The sequence below is a fragment of the Cyclopterus lumpus genome, chromosome 14 (genome assembly GCF_009769545.1).
Source record: "Cyclopterus lumpus isolate fCycLum1 chromosome 14, fCycLum1.pri, whole genome shotgun sequence".
Classification (NCBI taxonomy): domain Eukaryota; kingdom Metazoa; phylum Chordata; class Actinopteri; order Perciformes; family Cyclopteridae; genus Cyclopterus; species Cyclopterus lumpus.
This window is the reverse complement of record NC_046979.1, coordinates 11,401,437-11,418,920: the sequence shown is the minus strand read 5'-3', so window position 1 is coordinate 11,418,920 and position 17,484 is coordinate 11,401,437. Positions and strand designations below refer to the sequence as shown.

The following is a 17,484-nucleotide window of genomic DNA, read 5'->3' as shown; positions in this document are numbered from 1 at the left end:
TGTTGCAAATAAATCAAGTCGGAGAATTAATTAAATCACCTAACTACGAGTCATTTTGTTATATCTGCATACTTTGCTGCATGGTGTCTTTTCTGACAGGCTGCGTTTATAGGGGTCCTTTCCACTGTTGACGTTACTAGCGCCAGCTGTCAGTGGAAGCTAGCAAGACTGCTATCGTTCCTAGCGCGTTATTTTAAAAATTGTAATGATTTATTTTTTACACTTTCAGTCTATATCGCAATTGTCGCTCGCACTGGATTTGAACTAAACTTGAATTAACTAATGTCCCAAAAAAATCCGCATTTTCCAGTGTCTTTTTGTTGAGTTGTGCACAGAATTAAGGATTGCTATAGCGGGCTAGCTTGTTGTTAGCTGCGGACAAATCTGGTGCAGGCAGGTTTTGCACTGCTCCTCTTGTTTGGCAGTCATTGTTCATGGGCGGAAGTTGTATTTTACAGAAGGACTGTAAATATCTTGCAGCTTTATTAAGGAACTACAGTATACGGATTTACTGTAAATATGCAATACTTTGAATTATGCTTTTGCAGCATTTTGATTTTAAATCAGTAGCGTGGACGACAGCATGGTATTTCGACTTTAAGGCACCCGAATGCGTTTTATCTCAAACCATCCTATCTTCTGTATTGTAAAACGTGTTTTACCAATTGCTGGTAAAACAACTGTATTTATTGACCAAGAGGCGAACGTGTATTTAAATCCACAAACATGGATAAGAAATCATTTGATATAGTCTTGGATGAGATAAGAAAGGTAAGGAGTGTCTAATTACAAATCTTTTGACCGATTTGAAATTGTGTCGATTTCGGCGTTTGGTAATTCTTTATTCTGTGTTTCAGTGTGTCCTGACCGATCAACGGATCAAAGCCATAGAGCAGGTGCATGGGTATTTCTCCAGTGAGCAGGTAACTGTCCAAACAGCAACACAGCCATGTAATCATACTGCGTTTCACCACACTAGATATACAGGGTTCCCACACAAGTACAGTTGTTAACATAATGGAACTATTATGTATTTGCAATAGTTGATTTCATGCAAAGTAAAGGCTACAATTGGTTACAACAGAGGAACACTAAAATATGGTTGTGTCAAAATATATATTTTTATCAATAATACTGGTAGTCAAAACTGTCATGGTCTTTCATACCACCATACTATAGCAGCGCAGCTCTTTTGTTTATGTAAGTTGTAACATGTCTTAAACATCTGCAGGTGATGGAGATACTGAAATATTTCTCATGGGCAGAGCCACAGGTCAAAGCAGTTAAAGCTCTGCAGCATGTGAGTAACACGCATCAAAGCAGCATAAAGTTTACATTATTTTACATTGCTAAATTTAGTTTTCTAAAAATGGATATAGTTGAATTGTGTAAAAACAACATTCATATTAGTAGGGCTGCAAAAAGTTATTATTTTGTGGTATCACCACCTCATTCTGTCATTGATATGTTTTAAAGCTTTAGTGAAACACGTTTCTCCTTCTGTTGCCTTTAGAAAATGGTTGCAATCCCGACAACCAAAGTTGCAAATATCCTGAATTGCTTCACCTTCTCAAAGGACAGACTGATTGTCCTGGAACTAATTGCTTTGTGAGTACATTTTTGAAATTCAAGCACCCTGAATAGATTGTAAAAGAACATAGATCCAATGTTGTAATATCAGCCGATTGGGCAATTAGTTTTAATATAAATTTCTGTTCTCATACAGGAACATTTCAGATGCTCAAAATTATCGTCCGGTGGAGGATCTGTTTCGCATACACTTATCTGAGAAGAAGCGGGCTCGCAGGATACTGGAGCAAGTAAGTTCACCTCTGCAAATTTTATTTCATGGTGTTTTTTTGTGTTCTAGGTATTTTAGCATAGAAAACCCTATTTGCAAATGTTGTGTCTTGGTATCAAAAGCCCCTGTGGAATCGCTGTGGTAGCGATAGCCCCAGCAGGGCAGTCGATTGATGCAATTTAAAGATAATAAAACGGTCTAAATTGATGTTTTTAGAATAGCAGGGTGCATGTGTTAATGCATTATCTTTGACATCCCTACACATTTGAATGTTTCAGTGCATGCTGTAAATACAGGCAAACACACACAGTTTCTAAAATAATACTTCACTTATGTGCCACTAGGTATGTAAGGTTGGCTGCAAGGCTCCTGTAGCCATGATATCCTCCTGTGGTATGATACCAGGAAATCCATACCCTAAAGGTAGACCCAGCCTGGTCAGTGGCACATTCCCTGTAAGTATGTGCATGGCTCTCCATTAAGCTTTCCTGAACCACTAACAACTTGCACTGTCTGGATGCCAAAATATAGAAGGTTAAGTTAAATCTAAATTGTGAATATTTTACTTTGAATGTTTTACTTTGTATACTTTTTTTGGTAAAAACTGTGTATAGTAGTGATAGTGATACTGAGTTTGTTTATTTGTCTTGTGATTTGAATTTAAGTGCCAGCAAAAAGGTGGCACATCTGACCCATGTTGTCTGCTCAAAATAAGCCTGGCTTTGCTCTTGTTTTTGATCACAGGGAATTCCTCCAGTAAAGAAAGACGCAGAGAAGAAAGAGGATACTTTTAACAATCTTGAGGGGAAAGGAATTTCTGCTCGAATCATTGGACCTTTCAAACCTGTAAGCACAAGAATAGGAATCACAGACCGTTATGCGGTTTCTCTGGGGCATCCTGCTACTGTTGCACCATCCTAAAGGGTCAAGGCCTCACATGACTATTAACAATGCTCATGCTTAATAAAAACTTGTCATGGCTTAAAAGCTAATGATAGACGACTGTGAGTGTGCTAAATGGACTGGAGTAAAGACTGTAAGCAGAATAATGGCAACACATACATAAATAAAAGAGTAAGAAAACATTAACATACACTTAACATTTAGATGTTAAGTATGGAAATCAACTTTGCACATTGTATTGGTGACTGATGAGGCTATAAATAATGTTTGACATTATATTCAAACGACCACCAGCATGAAAATGTCTCATTTTTTAGGCTTTTATACAAAGCAGTGGTTTCATCTTCCACCTGTTTCCTTTTGGTTTTCACTGTGTTTTAACAATGTAATCAATGTGTAAGTAGTTTTATATCACTTTTGAAAACTTTCATTACAGATAGCTGATCTTTTTTTTTCTTCTTTTTTTCTTGTCCTTTTCTAGTTTCCATCGACCTACAACCCTCATCGGCCAGTGCCGTATCCTATACCACCGTGCCGACCCCACGCCACCATCGCACCAAGTAAGAAATGACCCTCATACCCACACATACGCCTGCCTTTCCCCGCCCTGTCAGCCAACACTGTTTACACAACTTGACGATGAGAAGAAGACGGATATGTCAGATAGAGGGCTCTCAGACAATTGAGGATTGCTTAGTGTGTGTGTGTGTGTGTGTGTGAATGTGTGTGTGTGTGTACGTGTGTGTGTGTGTGTGTGTGTGTGTAAATGTGTGGTGGACGCTATTAATATGTGCAACTACTACTCAGGTGCGTACAACAACGCAGGCCTTGTTTCTGTGGGAGGGGTTATAACAACCAGCGTGGCCCCTCCCCCCTACAACTCCACCCACAAAGTAGCAGGTATGATTTGTTGGAAGCGCGCGTGTGTGAGAGCAAATAGACTTTCCTTGAAGCTTGCTGCCTAACTCTCTGGCATGCTGCGTACCTGCGCTTCTCAGGTTTAATGCCTTTATCAGGTGAATAATGTGGCTCTTACTTCTGGAGTACACTGAGTGACCAGAAAAATACACTGCATCGTACATTTTAGTGCAACCCAATGCAGAGCTGTGTACTGGATTGCTTTTGTTTTAGGGTTGTTAGAGAGGTTGATTCAGTTTAGCAATATTATTGTTATGGGGGGTGTTGCCATATGCGGTTGCTTAATATCTAATGGAACCACACTTCTGATCTTTTGATATAATCCAGTATTTGTTCTCCTCCAAGTATGTGAAGAAGACGCAATCAATAATTCAATATAAATACGTTTCAATATAATACAGTCCTGAACAACACTACAGAATGGTCAAAGGCAAGGCTGTTGTATTGTATTGCAGTACAACATGAAGGTACTTTTGTTTTCTGGTCAGTCAGTGTAGAAGAATGCTTTGATGAAGACGGTGTGGTCCAGGAATTTAAACTAATGTCATTAATCTTTTTCTTTCTGGAATCATCCTGTGGGCTGGCATTTAACATGCATTGCTTGGGATAACTTGTATTTTTTTTTTAATTCACTCATGCTTCTCATACGTTTTCACAGTTGAAATACATCTTTTAGGGCCTTTGGGGAGACATATGGCCACACGCACAAAGATATCTCAAGTTGTGCTAAATTGACAAATGTCCAAAGGAGAGTTGAGATCAGCACAGTGTGTGATGAAAGTGAATATGCAGTTACCAAGCCAAATAAATTACTTAAACATTTCCCCAAAGGTAAGAAGAAGACATATTCCAATCTTGACTTTTTTTTTTTTTGTATTTCCATATAGTAAGTTGCACGCAGGGATGCTCGCTGGCTATTCCTCCATTTCTTCTTCGACCTATAGTTTGTCGGATTTTAAACTTTTCTGTCTGTGTCCTGGAATGATAGTTTTGAACGATAACACCAGCGATCAGAAAAAAAGCAATTATTTAATGCAAATATGTGGTACACCTATGTATTACTATTATCTGAGACGACGATCTTTTTCACCAACTTTGATATTTATTTCCCTCTCAGGTTACGCCAAACCAGGCAATCCACAGCACACCACACCAGGAGTCAACAGCGGGCCCCTCCTCATTCCTCATGGGTCCACGCCTTCTACCCCGGTCCCACCTCAAGCTTCTTCTGCTCAGCCACCTCCAACAACGCCTATCACACCCGTTTTCCCTGGCATGGTGCCCTCTCACAACCCTAATGCCCCCTCCCCTGCTCCGTCCCCATCCGTGATCAAAGCAGGTCCACAGACCCCCGGTGGCCATGTTACACCTACACCCTCATCTGTCATTAAATCCCACACACCTTCAGGCACCCCTTGTGGAACTCCTGTCCCCGGCAGCGGGGGCTTCTCCACTTCCCCCTTCCATGCCATTTCCCGACCAGGCACCCCTGCTTCCTCCCGCAGCGGCCCAGACCCTTTATCGCAGACAAACTCCATGGGCTCAAATCAGCAGAGGGTTTTTTCTCAATCCACAGATAACCAGTCAGGACCCACCCACCATGGCATACATCCACAAGCAGGTAACCCCTCTGGGTCAGTGATCCGAAGTTACACCCCCTCTGGACAATCCACTCCAGTTCTTCCGAGCTGTTCCACCCCAGGTCCAAGTCCCAAACCCTCCCAAGCTCATTCAGCACAGATTCAGGCTGCCATGGCCGCGGCTGGAGTCATGAACAGACACACTGGGGGTAGTAACAGTGGCAGTAACAGCCCTGTGCCCTCTGCTTTTAAGGGCACCTCTCGCTCGGGCACACCTTCTGTGAGCTCTTTTGTTGTGCAAGGTTCTGCCCAGGCTGCCCTGGCACGTTCCTTGGGTCTATCACACCCAGGTTCTCCTCAAGTCTCTCTCTCTAGTCCTGTTGGTATGACCGGTTTCCAAGCTCTGTCCTCTAGCCAAGGACCCTCTCATTATCCTGGCCTGTCCCCCTTTTCTTCCCTTTCATCCTCTCTCCCTCCTTCATCCATGCCTGCAATGCCTCCCACTACCAACATTTCTAACCACCCACAAGCCTCCATCTACTCAGGCATGGCCTCTAATTCTGGCCCTGGTATAGCCTCCCCTTTCGGTCTGGGCCTCACCTCTGCCCCCTCTTTATTCCCAGGCCTTCCGCCTGGTGCTAGCTCTGCTGCTTTCCCAGCAATGGGGGTTTCAGGAGGGCATGGTGCTGGGAGCCCTGTGTTGTCTTCATTCATGGGTCTGCCAGGGGCCTCTTCATCTTCAGTATCATCTCCACTGCATGCGGCAGCCGCGGCGGTAGCCGCGGCCGCAGCTGGAGTTCCATCATCATCACCAGTTTTACCAGGCTTTGCATCTGCTTTCAGCTCCAACTTCCAGCCTGGGTATGTGAACTTTGAACATTTTTACTTTACAGTATTCAGAAGCCGTGTTGCATGGATAATCTAAAATGTACCTAATGATTTTATATTGATTTCCTAATATTATGTAATTTACTGTTAACATGAAAAGACCATAGCCGCTACTAAATTGAAATGTTGAAAAGCTCTGTGGAAGTTATTGCTCTCATATATTTGTTATCTTGTCAATGAACAAGCGTTGCACAAACCACATCATCGCCATTTGTTGACATTTCATCCACTCGACAGGCCGGTGGTGTCCTTCTTGCAAGAGCTATTCAATGAGCCAGTATGTTATACATCATAATAGTGGTGCATTTAATTAGTATAGCGGCACAGAGTACAATCAGAATATCTTGTAATCTTACACTCCACGATGTAACTTGACCAAATTGTTGAACAAGTCCTTTTTTAAATACATACAGAATACATCGTTACGGAATAATGTTGCACTGTATACTATTACAAGAGCGATTACAGTAACTGTTGTGCGTATTACAGGTTGAGCAGTGGACTCCAGCCTCCAGGAAGCAGCGGGTTCCCCGGCTTGCTGTCCTTCCCGGGGGTGCCGGGCTTCTCTCCCTCTGCTTCTCCTGCAAACCTCGGTGGCCTCCACAACCCAGCCATGCAGTCTGCCCTGCTGCAGGTACACACACACACACACACACACACAACTCATTGACACCAGGACAGCAGAAAGTCTCTACATCTTCTGTCGCAAACTAAAAACACATCTTTTTCGACTATACTTTGAATAGGGAAGATAGAGCCGTAGTAGCACTTAAATGTCTCTTACTGATAGCACTTTGGTAGTTTAACACTTTAGTAGCACTTAAATGTCTCTTACTGATAGCACTTTGTAGTTTAACACTTTAGTAGCACTTAAATGTCTCTTACTGATAGCACTTTGTAGTTTAACTTTATTGAAGAAATTGTACTTGCTTGATTCTTGTTGTTCTGAGTTTGGACTCATGGTTGAATGCACTTATTGTAAGTCGCTTTGGATAAAAGCGTCAGCTAAATGACATGTAATGTAATGTAATGTACTCTGACATTCAAATAATGTTACTATGCCAGTTTGATACATGTTACAAACCCAGATTTTCTTTGTCTTGTTGCAGGCTCATCAAGCATCTGCGTTGGAGAGCTTCCCTCCTCAGCCCAACAGTTTCACCAACTATCCTCCAGGCCCAGGAAACCCCTTTCCCCTCCAACCCGGCCTGCACCCCCAGTTGGGTTGGCAGTAAAACCCACAACACACTTTGAAACATTGAGTACACTTACACGTCGATCCCCACCGTACACCCTGCCCTACCCCTGAGCAGTTGACACAATGTATTTTTTTGATCTTGAACCCTGAAGAACAGAGGACAGATTGGAGCGTTTCAATAATGTGTATGTTACAGCCAGATGATTACTTCTACAAGTAACACTATTGTGAAAACAGTCGAAATAGTGTGTGGGGGAGATGGCATATTTCCTCTATTATTCATAGTGAACAGTTGTAAATATCAGTTGTCAAAGTTGTTAGGTTTTACAAGTAGACCATGAATGGTTTAAATGTTAGCTGGACTTGGCTGTTTTTAATCAAGTTTATCAACATTTTTAGTGAATAATGAATTATAGAAATTAAATTGAAAAATGTACATGATATCATGTAACGAATTGACAGTATGCTCATGTAGTATTTCATGCAGTCACAGTGGGAAGGACTTGCGTATGATACTGGTTGAGTATTGTGTTATGACATGAATTCTTTTGGTGGCTTATGTTATATTGTGCTATGTGACGCAGTCATATTTTGAGGGGGGAACATCATAAATATTTTTTAATCCTCGTTCAGTGTCATGGGTGGGAGTGTTGCTTGCATTTGGCAGTTCCACTCATGTCTGTTAAATTTCAGTGAACACCCGTGCAGTTTACTGTGATTCACATTGCATATGTTTACACATTTCTTTTGACAGATGTCACCCAGCTAGTGCTATGATTACAGTTTTGACCAGATGTACTGTATGCAGATGTTTCATGAGATCAAGCTTGATTGATATATGGACTTGAAATACAATGTCTATATTCTTCAGTAAGGCTTTGCAACATAGTGAAAACTGTAATTTTACCTCATTTACTGTAAAGCTCAGTACACTCCGAGACAGTTGAGAGTAATAGACACGCTGTTTGATGCCCTGTGTTTTCTTTTGTCCTTTTTGTATTTGCACCTGTTTTGTTATTTTGTCAGTAAACTGCTGGTTGCTGTAGCTGTATCTCTTTTAGTGCCGTGGCTACCATTGCTTTTAAAGAGGCGTAACAATCATCACCCATTTATGTTACTTTTTAATAAAATATCAAATAAGGCCTCTGTCTTGTGACTTGAAAGTGCTCAAAAGTGACCAATTAATGACTAGCGCTGAAGGCTGTGGTAAACATGTGTTAATTGATATGCAATTGTTATTCTAGTTCTATAGTTATTTTATTCAACCCCCCAGAATGTCCCCGTTTGACAGCCTACTTGCAGTTCATTTATGGCTTTAAAGTGTGCGTATCATCATCCTTGATATTGCTCAACACACAAGTGATGCCATCAGTCATGTGTTAATTAGTCAGGACACTCCTCACTGGAGCATTTTTTTCCATTTACATATTTTTCATTCTAGCCATATTTTGTCAATTGTTTTATCCCTAACATAATAGTTTTTATAAGTATACATTTTTGTTTAGTTTTTATAATCTCAATAAGTAATGTTAAGAATTATTTCACCATTTAGACCTATACCTTGCTATTTATTCATAAGGAAACTAGTGCCATTCATGCAATAACATGTCCCCATGTAGTAGAACAAGTGTAGAAGACATTTTGTTCATTCCAATCATCACATGATGTCCACTCTGAAGAGATAGGTATTGTAGGTATTGATTTGTTCATAAAACATTTATAAACTTGATTCTCCTGAAAATTAGCTCATTTTAAGATTTTGGGTAATACTTTCTCATTCTCCTCATGGGGCTGTGGAGAATGAGGGACTGTTAGTTTCAATCATCCCCGCCCCAGTCAATGTGTCCTTGAGCAAGACACTTAACACTGAATTGCTTTCTGTTGTTGTTTCTACGGTGTATGAATGTAACATGAATGTAAGTCGCTTTGGATAAAAGCGTCAGCTAAATGACATGTAATGTAGTAGGAAGTAAAAAGAAGGAAAGTGAAGCATTGTATTCTTTACTTCTGCTTCAGAGACATTTTAATACATTAGATACAAAATGCAGAAAACGGTATGTTCTTTTTTTTAAATTGGGTTGGCATTGTAAGATTTACTATGCAATTATTGATTACCCAGTTATGTGTCATCACTGTACTTTGTTGATGATCAACTCCATATCGGTGACACACCTTGACCCATGTTATAATTTAGCATTACAGCTTTAAAAGGCTGGATGACTCCCTCCTCTTCAGATACACTTCATAACTCTCAACACACTTCCCCTCTCAGTTCTAACCGGCTCATGGAAATGGAGGACCAAATGGAAAGCCAGAAGAGAAGAGGAATAAGCAAAGATCAGTTAATATGTAAGGTATTTTCCTCTGAGCTTTAATGTTATATGATTAGTTGTGTTAAAAAGTAAAATATTACCAACAGCAGACGTTCAGGTTAACAGTTTAGTGTTTGAAGCTTATATCAACAAAGGAGATATTTGCTCTTCCATGAAACATGAGTCGACCTTGCGTTAGTTACCATTATATTGTTACGTGAGCAGGTGGGCATTATGTGTGATGTATACGCAGGAGCTCACCTGTGTAGGTAGAAAGCAGCTAGGGCAAAGTATAACTCTGTTGTCATAGAGATAGAAATCACATGCCACTGAGATAAGAGTCCCAAAAGCATGTGACTCAGAGTGTTTGCGTGTGTCTGAATCTGTGCTGTTTGAAGTCAGGGGATAAGGAGCTGTTGTGTCAAACCGTTGGCTTTTTATTCAAGTCCTTGTATGCACCACCAACCTGTTGGACAGGATTGTGTGACACATCATTTACATGCAATTACTATTTCCTCCATTCAAATAGGTTTTAGTGCAATTTATTTTTAAACATATTTAATTGAAAAAATATAAGCTATGTTCATAATATTGTAGAAATCCTCACAAAATATGCATTTCTTTATCCACTAACTATCTAAGATTACATGAAACGGGAAATTAATTTTCAAGGCTCTCTTATGTGCACTAATACTCCTTAGAAGTGTAGTGTGGCAGTAATGTTTCCTTTAGTTCAGTGGTTCTGGGGCGCAGTGGTATTACAGGTGAGGCGCAGGAGGATTCACATATTACACAAGTTCAAAGTACACGGATATAAAACTAAGTAATTAATAACTACATGTTGAAGTGCCTGTACCTGACGTTACGCCGCTAACAGGTTACGCTTGCGCATGCGCGACGGCGAAGATTATTGCCGACTCGCTGATTATTGCCGACTCGCTGATTATTGCCGTTTTGCCAAAAAACAATCTTTGTGAGATCGGCTTTTCTGCTGTTGCCCTTCAAAAGAAGAGCTCAACATTGAGCATGAATTGAGAGTGGCCTGCAACCCGGTTTGACACACTGCACTCATTTTGTTTTTCACAGGTTACACGTTATTGTTTTGAAAATGTATGCAGTGTAAAACTCTTTATTGCCAAATATTTGAACTTGTTTTCTTTAGTTTTTCCACAGGTTGCACTTATTGTTATTATCTTGAAAATATATCCTATGCAAAACAGGTTAATTGTAGTCCCAGTAAGCTATTTCTTTGCCAGTGTGCTTTTTTTGCACTTGTATAACTTTATTTGCATTGTTCTAACAACGTGATTGCACATTTGGTTTACTTGAAAGTGATTGCAATGTTCTCTATTCTAGTATTTGCAAAAGCATAGATGGAGGAGTCACAAAAAGTTATGTCAATAAAATGTCAGCATAGACCATTTTGTTGGGGCGGTGGGGCGTGAACATTTTTCTTCCTCCAAAGTGCGGTGTGACAGAAAAAGTTTGAGAACAACTGCTTTAGTTCAACAACAGGAAACTGCATTGTGGTTTGACCTAGTAACAGATGATAATGTTGCTGATGATACTAGGACAAAGAAAATGACAACAGCAGCAGTGCAACAACACGCTACTCTTTGTCTGAGAGTTTCTTTGTGTGTAAACTTCCAGTTTCAGTGTTAAACTGATTCAGTCTTGTAGTTAAAGAGGACCAAAATACATCGCCTCCAGCAATTTTAAACTGGTTTCTGATCAGTGACCTGGGGTTTTATGGCAGATGTCCATATTTTCCCCCATTATGCCCTAGTGACTAATATCTTTCTTCTTGTTGATGCACCTCTATGATTAGGAGGCTGTCCTCTCCATGTCATTGTGGCTTTAGGGATTTCACAGTATGTTAAACAGACACTGTTGTCTCTCTCTCGCTCTAGCTGAACGGACAGGGTCTTTGGGATGCATTGGTTGGTTCATAGTCATACTGGCTGGCTTCTTCACCATGATATTCTTCCCCATCACCATCTGGTTTTGTTTGAAGGTGAGTGAACAACAAAAGAATTAGCACAGTGGGTTGAAAGGCAGAAGCCGCTACTTCCTTTTTTGCGAGTTTGAAAGTGAATGGAGCTCGTGCTGTGGTCTTCTTGCAGATTGTTCAGGAGTATGAGCGCGCTGTCATCTTTAGACTGGGCCGCATTACGGACAGGAAGGCCAAAGGACCAGGTACAAACAATAAAAATGATAATATTTATTTTCAGATTGATACAATATAGTAATGTCAAGTTTTCTTTTTTTAAACTTTTGTTTGTCCATAGGAATTTTCTTTGTTTTGCCGTGCACCGACTCCTTTGTGAAAGTGGATTTGCGAACAGTTTCATTTGACATCCCACCACAAGAGGTAGGGTTGGCACAAAGAGCCAGACACATTGATTTCAGTTCTACTTCGTGGACACTCACTAACAAACTATCAAATATTACTATTCCAGATCCTGACCAAGGACTCAGTTACAGTTATGGTGGACGGAGTGGTGTACTTCCGGGTCAGTGACCCCATTTCCGCTGTGGCCAACGTGTCTAATGCTGACTCATCCACCCGTCTACTGGCTCAAACCACCCTCAGAAATGTGCTGGGGACTAAGAACCTAGCTGAGCTCTTGTCTGACCGCGATTCCATCGCTCACAGCATGCAGGTACAGTTTTGGGCTGTCATCTCTGGCCCCAGATATAATACATGCATTGGGTTTGCTGAGAGCACCACATCATTTTCAAACATTCTAAAAGACATTTTGGTTGTCTTGTTTTTCTTGATTTTTCATCTCCAATGGACAGCTTGATGTGATATGGAATAATCAAGGAACCAGTTGTGTTTTAAACTACAGGTGTAAGCTCCTCCTCTTTCTGTCTTTTGCAGTCCAACCTGGATGAAGCCACAGACAACTGGGGCATCACGGTGGAGCGTGTGGAGATTAAAGATGTGAAGCTGCCACATCAGCTGCAGAGAGCCATGGCTGCCGAAGCAGAGGCTACACGAGAGGCCAGAGCCAAGGTAAGGAGGACATGATGACACATACAGACACAGCACATGCATCCAGTGCGTTGACAATCATTTACTGTGAAACACAATGTATATTATTTTCAGGTGTGTACTTTTATGCTAGTTATTGTGTGCCATCCTAATATCTCTTTCTTGATTTATGTATAGGTGATTTCCGCAGAGGGTGAGATGAATGCATCCCGTGCCCTGAAGGAGGCCTCACTTGTGATCGCAGAGTCTCCGTCAGCCTTGCAGCTGCGCTACCTGCAGACTCTCAGCACCATCGCAACAGAGAAGAACTCCACCATCATCTTCCCCCTGCCCATGGATATGATATCTCACTTCATGCGGAAGTGATACCACAGTTTGTTTGTCCTCTAAAGTCACTGTCAAATCAAACATGTATTGGAGAGGATCAGGGTATATTTCTAAAATAAACTCTTGGGATGCAAGTAGATGCTCTTGTTGTATGGTCAATATTTCTTCAGACTGATTTAGAAACACTTTTAGACATAGAGTCAAGCTGTGATCAAGACCTGCTGACAGTGTGATGTAGATCAGCATGGCTCCCATAAATTTAACAACATTGATTATAATAATAATAATACATTTATTTATTTAGCACCTTTAAAAACAGAGTTTACAAAGTGCTCTGCATATAAGCGAGGTAAGAACATAACATCAATACAAGTAAACATTTCAGAAAATACATGAGGCAATGAACACAATAGAGGAATAGAAAATTACAAATACAAAATAAAGCAGAACAGACAAACTAAAATAGGGGAAACAAAGAACTGCATAAAAGGACGTTGGGAGTTGCAGTAGTCGAGTCGAGAGAAAATGAGTGCATGAATGACTTTTTCCAGATCTGAGCGTGACAATATGGGTTTGATTTTTGAGATTATTCTTAATTGAAATAAGCAGGACTGGACAATCTTTTTGATCTGTGATTCAAAATTTAATTGAGAGTCAAACATTTCACCCACATTTCTGGCAACAGGTTTTAAATAAGCAGGCAGGGGACCAAGTTGACTCTTGATGAGACTGGTGTTATTGTTTGGGGAACTGAATAATATGACTTCTGATTTGGAGTTATTGAGCTGAAGAAAATGTGGAGCCATCCAGCAGTTAACGTCAGATCAATCTAAGACAGCAGCCAGGCTCTCTGGGTCACCAGGTCTCAGCGGAAGGTATATCTGTGTGTCGTCTGCATAGCAATGAAAAGATACGTTGTGTCACTGGAGGATTTGGCCGAGTGGAAGCATGTAGATAGAAAATAAAAGTGGACCTAAAATTGAACCTTGTGGTACACCACAGGTAATGTGAGTCGTGGAAGACGAGTGATTACCTATGGTGACCGAGTACGATCTTTCTAAAAGGTACGAATAAAACCAGCCAAGTGCAGTGATCGCTTAACATGTTGTGATCTACAGTATCAAAAGCTGCACTAAGGTCTAAAATAATTAAAACGGCGCTCTCCCCCCTGTCTGCTGCTAAAAGGAGGTCTTTAGTTACCTTGAGGAGGGCAGTTTCTGTGCTATGAAGTGCTCTAAAACCTGACTGAAATTTCTCAAATATATTATTATGATTCATAAAAGCTAGGAGTTGTGTTGAAACCACTTTTTCTAAAACTTGATGTTTTGAAATTGGCCTAAAATTGGAAACAACAGAAGGATCAAGCTTAGGTTTCTTTAAAAGAGGTTGTACGATTGCATGTTTAAAAATCAATGGGAAAGTACCACTTGCTAAGGAGCTATTTGTAATTAATAAAATACTGGGCCCTACAGTGCCAATAACCTCTTTGAGAAATTTAGTAGGAATAAAATCAAGGCTGCATGTGGCTGATTTCATTATGAACATGTATAATGAATGGTGGCTAGAATACATGTAGCAGGTAAACACACACACACACCTTTGAATGGAGAGCAAGACTTGTCAGTAAATGAAACACGGACATCCCACCACTTTTCTTATATATTTTTTAATACTGTGTTCTCCCCAAAAAAGGTACAAATGAAAGCATCAACATACTTTGTATACATTACATGTTGAACTATCTCATTACTCGTCCTCTAGGCCTCCTACGCTACGGTTACAACCATCACAAATGCAAAGGTAAAAGAAGAGAAAGTGAGAGCGAGAAACAGCAAAGACAGGAAAAACATGCTTCTATTACTTTGTTGATGCACTAAGACACAGACCATGTTGTAAATCTATTTACATTCAAACCTACAATCAGTGCCAGAAGAAACATATTCACAAGGGGGTGGTTGTATAGCTTCCCTCCACAAATTCAAATGATGGTGCTGGAAACATTCACCATAACAGCGTTTAAACATCAACGTTGGCGTTTCAATCCCTAATGGATGAGATACATTACCCATGTCTCTTGTGGGGAGGCTCAACCAAGTGCTACATATTAAATGGCTGCTACATGGCGGTCAGACAAGAGGTTCTTCTATATCTGACAAAATCACATGAATGACTGTGATAAAATGCAGTCATATAACTGTTTTACATTCAGCGTATAGTGAGACACAGATGTCCACAGGACACATTGAAGGGCCATTGCCAGTTCATTGTTTAGAAATCATAGTCCATTCAAAAGGGAAATATTCATTTTAAGATGAATTCTGTGACGTGATTTGTAAACAATAGTTTTTGTTGCATCCTTGCAGACTTGTTTTTCTTTGCACCTGAAGTGACTTTTAGGACGCACAGTAGGTGAACTGCAACCCTTCAAAAAGAAAACACAGTGACTCTCTGACTATTATATTCTTAAAATTGATCGTTATGCAAAGACATTCTCAAAAATCATTAGTGTAGGTATAAAATAAGTGAGAATTGAGATACGTTTTTCTCAAATCCTATGCTGTATTTAACATTCTTTTCGTTTAAGAGCGTATAACCCTGTGTACATGTCCTACAAAAAAATCTTGAAGATCCATGACAATATTTTTACTTCATCACGACCAAAAGTACTGGTATAGCAATTTAAGATTGACTTAAAAGTCTATTACTGTCCTGGAAAACCAGCAACCCCAAAACGTCATCCTTTACATGCTGGTAAAACATTACATTTACTTAATCTGTAACTTAACAGAGAAACGTTTGACTGACCCGTGCTTCCCATCAGCCAACACAGACTCACCCTCATCCCTTCTCTCTGGCAATGCTGATGTATTTACAGCAGCTCATTTACATGTGTGGTCTGAACTTTTTTTTTCATGTATAGATCACTGAGATTAAACTGTGCGATACCGTAGGGTTTCATTGAAAAAAAAAAGATGAAAGATTAGGACCCTGAGGGTAAGTTTGTCTGTAGAGTACAGTAACGAAGCAAACCATAATGCATTTCTACATACCCACGGTTGGTTTCTCTATTGTACTACATATAAGACAATTATGTAGGGACATATCTTGAGTTTAACGTAGAGAAGCTATACAAAGGGAAAAATAAGTATTTCTAGTCTAAATTTAGAAAATAATTCCCTGAATGATATATATATATTTGTGCACACTGAGAATTAAGTGCAGCTTGCAAAAGTTTTAAACATTATTGGAAGGATAAAAGTGTCGATCAGATAAAGAAACCAGAGGCATCAGAAGAGGTTATAAAGAGGTTTACAAAGGTTCAGAAAGAGCGACACTTATCTTTGCAACCCAGTCACAAAGAGGCAAACCGAGGGTTAACCTGTATTTTGTTTAACGTACGTAGCTTATATACCAGTTCCTAGCACAGTGCCCCAAACACTATCTATGTAAGTGTGATGACAACAAGTTAGTCTACCTCCTCTCTCCTGTTGTACGTCACTCCACTATTTGTTTCCTCCACACCTCAAACTTGATCAATAGACAGACCACAGCAATACTAATAAGTTTACATTAAGAGGCTTTTACAGTACGTACTTGCTTAAATAGCAAAATACATATAAATTAAAATGAATAGAAACATCACATTAATAAATAAAAACAATCCCAATAACATTTAAAAAGCTTGGAGCTCCCTGCTAACGCTGCTTCTGCTGTTGTTGCTGCTGTTGAGCCACGGACACAACGCACTGCACATTCCCGCTGAGGTAAATTCAAAATGGCAGACATAGTTGACCTGAGGGATCCCAAAAGTGAAGAGTAGCATCTCATCATGTGTTGAGATGCTGTAGGAAGACCTGGCAAAGGTTTGAACATTAAGTCAAACAGCTCAGGGTTCCAGGTCGGGTCGTCCCACGCGAGTCAAACTATCATCGTTGAACTGATTTTCAAAATGTTGAATGCACCTCGGAGTGACTGAAAAACAGGATTCACGAAATGTATTGTTGGTTGTTCTCTGCTGGTGAGACGGCAGGACTATAAGGCGCTTTGTTGGGCTTTTTATTTCAGATAGAAAGAATAAATAAATAAATAATAATTGATTATGAGAAAGTGAGAGAGTATATAGCTTATTTTATCGAGGACATGGACGTGTTTTGAACACACCAGCGTTGTGTTCTGGTGACCCGAGTGTGCTACTTTCCATCTATAGTGAACTGTCTGTGCGGGGCTCATGACTCATGCAGGGAGCTTTCACTACATGTCGACACGATCTGTGTCACTATCATACAGTATGTACAGTCTGCTTTATACAAGTTGGGGACAGAGAACTCAGCTGCAGTCATCTACATCCATTTCCCATTACACTATTTAGCTGTGTGTACAAAGCTATGTTTCACATGATGGACACCACCAGCTGCAGAGGCTTCAACCTCGGGGCTTTGACACTGACTGTCCTGTGACTACAGTCCTCGTTCTTCTCCAACATGTATTTCAGTGGCATTCACGTTCAAAAAGGAAGGAGGAGAATTATGGAAATAAACGAGAATGTGCCAGATAAGAAA

At 40.3% G+C, this 17,484-nt stretch overlaps 2 protein-coding genes across 3 annotated transcripts; both read left to right on the top strand.

Moving 5' to 3' along the window:
- The first annotated feature begins 136 nt into the window (after positions 1-136).
- Positions 137-8,429, top strand: proser1 (proline and serine rich 1). 2 transcript variants are annotated; one of them, XM_034550537.1, is made up of 12 exons: positions 137-771; positions 858-923; positions 1,232-1,300; positions 1,514-1,608; positions 1,727-1,820; positions 2,146-2,256; positions 2,546-2,647; positions 3,186-3,264; positions 3,512-3,604; positions 4,740-6,063; positions 6,580-6,724; positions 7,200-8,429. In XM_034550537.1, exons 1-12 carry the CDS (start codon positions 727-729, stop codon positions 7,323-7,325), a joined length of 2,349 nt encoding a protein of 782 aa, XP_034406428.1. In that variant the 5' UTR covers positions 137-726; the 3' UTR covers positions 7,326-8,429. The 2 variants fall into 2 exon arrangements, with proteins under 2 accessions (XP_034406428.1, XP_034406429.1); XM_034550538.1 differs by lacking the exon at positions 3,512-3,604.
- A 1,082-nt stretch (positions 8,430-9,511) lies between these two features.
- stoml3b (stomatin (EPB72)-like 3b) lies at positions 9,512-13,064 on the top strand. The gene is made up of 7 exons (XM_034550114.1): positions 9,512-9,637; positions 11,511-11,614; positions 11,724-11,796; positions 11,889-11,971; positions 12,060-12,263; positions 12,485-12,619; positions 12,776-13,064. Exons 1-7 carry the CDS (start codon positions 9,574-9,576, stop codon positions 12,962-12,964), a joined length of 852 nt encoding a protein of 283 aa, XP_034406005.1. The 5' UTR covers positions 9,512-9,573; the 3' UTR covers positions 12,965-13,064.
- The last annotated feature ends 4,420 nt before the right edge of the window (positions 13,065-17,484 follow it).